A 3,788-nucleotide genomic window follows, 5' to 3' on the forward strand; every position below is an offset into this window, starting at 1 on the left:
GGTAGATTCAAGTTTGTTCTTTTCAAACCACGATTCAACAGCTAGGGACGAGGTTACAAAGGAGTTTCGAAGTTTTCCTATGAACATTAAGGAAAATTATTTCGTGTCACAAATATACAAGGGTCTGATCTCAGCGAGATTCGTCGAGGCTGGATATTTGGAGTGATGCCTCTTCCAAATCTCAGGGTCACACAAAGTGAATTGGGAAAATTTGCCTGAACTTCAGGTGCTTGTTGTTATTAAATCTATCACTATTAAACTTGCATTTCTTACCTTTACATACTGTAAATCCCACAGTAAATCAAGTTGGTTATTTTCGATGCTGTTGCAAATGGCCACCATTTAATTTTATATCTTCTCAACACTGAAGAGTTCCAATAGTCTATTTCATGATCGTTTGTACTATCATTTAGTACAAAACACTGTGTCTAGAGGTATAGAACTTTCTAAAGGCACCTTCATATGGCAATCCTTTACACAAAGCTTTTAAGCATGAAATTAAACACAATAAAAAGAAAACTGCTTTGTCTAAAGTAATTGTCATTTGAAGGTGTCTTTATGTCTAATGAAAGGTAACAAAATGCAAGTTTCATAGTGATAGGGATTTAATAGGATGTCTAAGGCGAAAAGTTGAAGCTGGCGAGAAATTCAGTTTTAACCCATTTTAATCGCTTTGTGTGACACTGGTCAAAGATTCGGAATGATCAGTCAAAATATCCAGCCTCGACGAATCTCGCTGAGATAGCAAGCATTGTGCAGTTTAAAACCTTACGTGACGAATACGCCACCATTGATATGTGTATTAAGAAGAAAATGAACGATGTAGTCCATAGGCTTCTCCTATTCTATATTTTGTTTAGATTATCTTCATGTTTCAATTTACCATGTAACATAGGCTAATATGGTCATCTAACATATATTGGTTCAAAATAAAACAAAATTATTTTAAGAAAATATCAATCATAGTGCATTTACAAAATTTCAACATGTACATGTACATATCCCTGCGCCAGAAGACTGCAGTTTATGGGTACTGATCCTGTCCCACCCGGTTTTTCTTCCCGCATCGCGTACAACACAGAGATACAATCCGGTTTTGGTATTGTTTGTTGAATATGAGAATCATCACCGGCGTAATGAAATAGTGCGACAAAGAAGTAAATTCTAAAGCCATTTCATACCCTGGTGGGAACTCGAAGTTCCGAATTGTTCTCGGAATCCCTGAAGAACAACAGATAATTGTCAACACAGAAAACGTAATGGTAAGATAGAGTAGGGACCGCAGGGCCTTTAGTGTGATCTTCCTCAGATTGAGAGGATACGCTACTGGCGTCACCGTGAAGGGTACAGCTGCTATCATACTCGAGCATTTGAATCTGGTCCTGGCGTTATAGAGAATGGTCGCTATACAAATCCAGATCACTAACATCGGCAGCATCCTCGAAAGACCCATGTAGGTGATAATGAAGATTTTGGTGTGCATAGTGGTGTCGCCTTCAAAACGACACTTGAATTTATCGTATATGAAGCGTTCTCTCAGTAGCGGTAGCGAAGAGATGAGAACCGAAAAGACACATATTAAAACCACAGAAATCGTACATGAACGAATCGTTACGAGGCGCGCATACTTCAGAGGTTTGGAAACAGCAAGACATCTTTCTATTGACAACATCATGAGGCTGAAGGAGGTGGTAGCTTTAGTAGAGTAATTGATGAAAAGCACAAATGGGCACGCTTGAGGAGGCACCTGCTCAGGACGGTTCAAAACAATATGGGCAAGAAATGGGCCCTCGACAAATCCATTCAAAATGTCACCAATCGCCAAACACATCACGAACGCATTCTGGCATCGATGTAGATATTTTGAGGAATAAATAACACATATTAGCAATCCATTGCTTGCTAAAATGAATGCAGAAATTAATATCAGAAGAGATCCGTATATAGAATTTCGCACATCCAAAGCATTCACCAGTTTTGTAAAATTGTATTCAGTTTGGACCTCGATTTCCATTACGTGCTCGCTGCGGTTCTGCAATGGTACTCTTAATTGGCCGGATCTTAGTATATTGAACAGTCTATACTAGTACTGCGACCTATATATGATTATCACTTGGACAAGCTTCCATTGTGCAACTCGCAATTATGGTACGTGAAACTCAAAGTAGTACAATAATATACCTCGTCATTGCCAGCCTCTTCTTCGAACGTGTTACGATGACAGATTAGTTTCTTCAGGATATACGTAATTGGGAATCCAACAGCAAAATCAATATTGTATGTGTGATCCTAAATCATAACCGACTAGTTTTACGATGCGTCTTCGATTTCGACAAATATACATCTTTTACTATTCCGCATGATCGATTTTAAATCACTTCAAGGATCACTCGCTTGGCTTGACACGCAACACTTCACATATAGATTGGAATTGTTTCATCATTTGTTTCCCTTTCTTTGAAAGATTCTAATTGAAAATAATTCTGATGTCTTAGCAATTGATTAAGATATATTTGATGTATATGTTAATTCAAAATGTGTATGACGCAAAAGCATGCTTATTTCGCAATTTCTCCTTACGGATTTGTGGAAAAAACTGGTTGAGGAATGTGTATCTTCGTCGCATTACATTTGTTAACTTTAAACAAGATCTAAATATAAAAAGTACTCATGGCAAATGTTCACAAATATCTATATCGATTAATATACTATGCCCGATGTCTCAGACAAAATATTTCACTAACTCGTGTGCAGACAATATATCTACATGTATATGGTATGAATTCAAGCACATACAGCGAGTTCCTGTATGTCGGTATTTTCAGAGTGATACTTCCCTCTATGTACGATTTCCTTAAGAGGTTCAGTTCTCCTCCTGGAAGTCTGCTTCTACATTAAGATTTCCCCTCCTGGAAGTCTGCCTCTACATTAAGATTTCCCCTCATGGAATTCTGCCTCTACATTGAGATTTCCCCTTCTGGAAGTCTGCCTCTACAGTAAGATTTCCCCTCCTGGAAGTCTGCCTCTACATTAAGACTTCCCCTCCTGGAAATCTGCCTATACAGTGATATTTCCCCTCCTGGACATTAAGATTTCCCCTCCTGGAAGTTTGCCTCTACAGTGAAATTTCCCCATGTAGAAGTCTGCCTCTACATTAAGATTTCCCTTCCTGGAAGTCTGCCTCTACAGTGAGATTTCCTCTCCTGGAAGTCTGCCTCTACAGTGAAATTTCCCCTCCTGGAAGTCTGGCTCTACATTAAGATTTCCCTCCTGGAAGTCTGCCTCTACATTAAGATTTCCCCTCCTGGAAGTCTGCCTCTACATTAGGATTTCCCCTCCTGGAAGTCTGCCTCTACAGGAGATTTCCCCTCCTGGAAGTCTGCCTCTACATTGAGATTTCCTCTCCTGGACGTCTGGCTCTACATTAAGATTTCCCCTCCTGGAAGTCTGCCTCTACATTAAGATTTCCCCTCCTGGAAGTCTGCCTCTACATTAAGATTTCCCCTCCTGAAAGTCTTCCTCTACATTAAGATTTCCCCTCCTGCAAGTCTGCCTATACAGTGAGATTTCCCCTCCTGGACATTAAGATTTCCCCTCCTGGAAGTCTTCCTATACAGTGAGATTTCCCCTCCTGGACATTAAGATTTTCCCTCCTGGAAGTCTGCCTCTACAGTGATATTTCCCCTGGTAGAAGTCTGCCTCTACATTAAGATTTCCCCTGGTAGAAGTCTGCCTCTACAGTGAGATTTCCCCTCCTGGAAGTCTGGTTCTACATTAAGATTTCCCCT

The 3,788-nt window shown here is 39.9% G+C and overlaps 1 protein-coding gene across 1 annotated transcript; it reads right to left on the minus strand.

Moving 5' to 3' along the window:
- Positions 1-1,024: 1,024 nt before the first annotated feature.
- Positions 1,025-2,014, minus strand: LOC125678704 (pyroglutamylated RF-amide peptide receptor-like). Its single transcript, XM_048917346.2, has one exon. The coding sequence runs from the start codon at positions 2,012-2,014 to the stop codon at positions 1,025-1,027; it is 990 nt and encodes a 329-aa protein (XP_048773303.2).
- Between the last annotated feature and the right edge of the window lie 1,774 nt (positions 2,015-3,788).

This window comes from Ostrea edulis, chromosome 2, assembly GCF_947568905.1.
Source record: "Ostrea edulis chromosome 2, xbOstEdul1.1, whole genome shotgun sequence".
NCBI classification, from domain to species: Eukaryota; Metazoa; Mollusca; class Bivalvia; order Ostreida; family Ostreidae; genus Ostrea; species Ostrea edulis.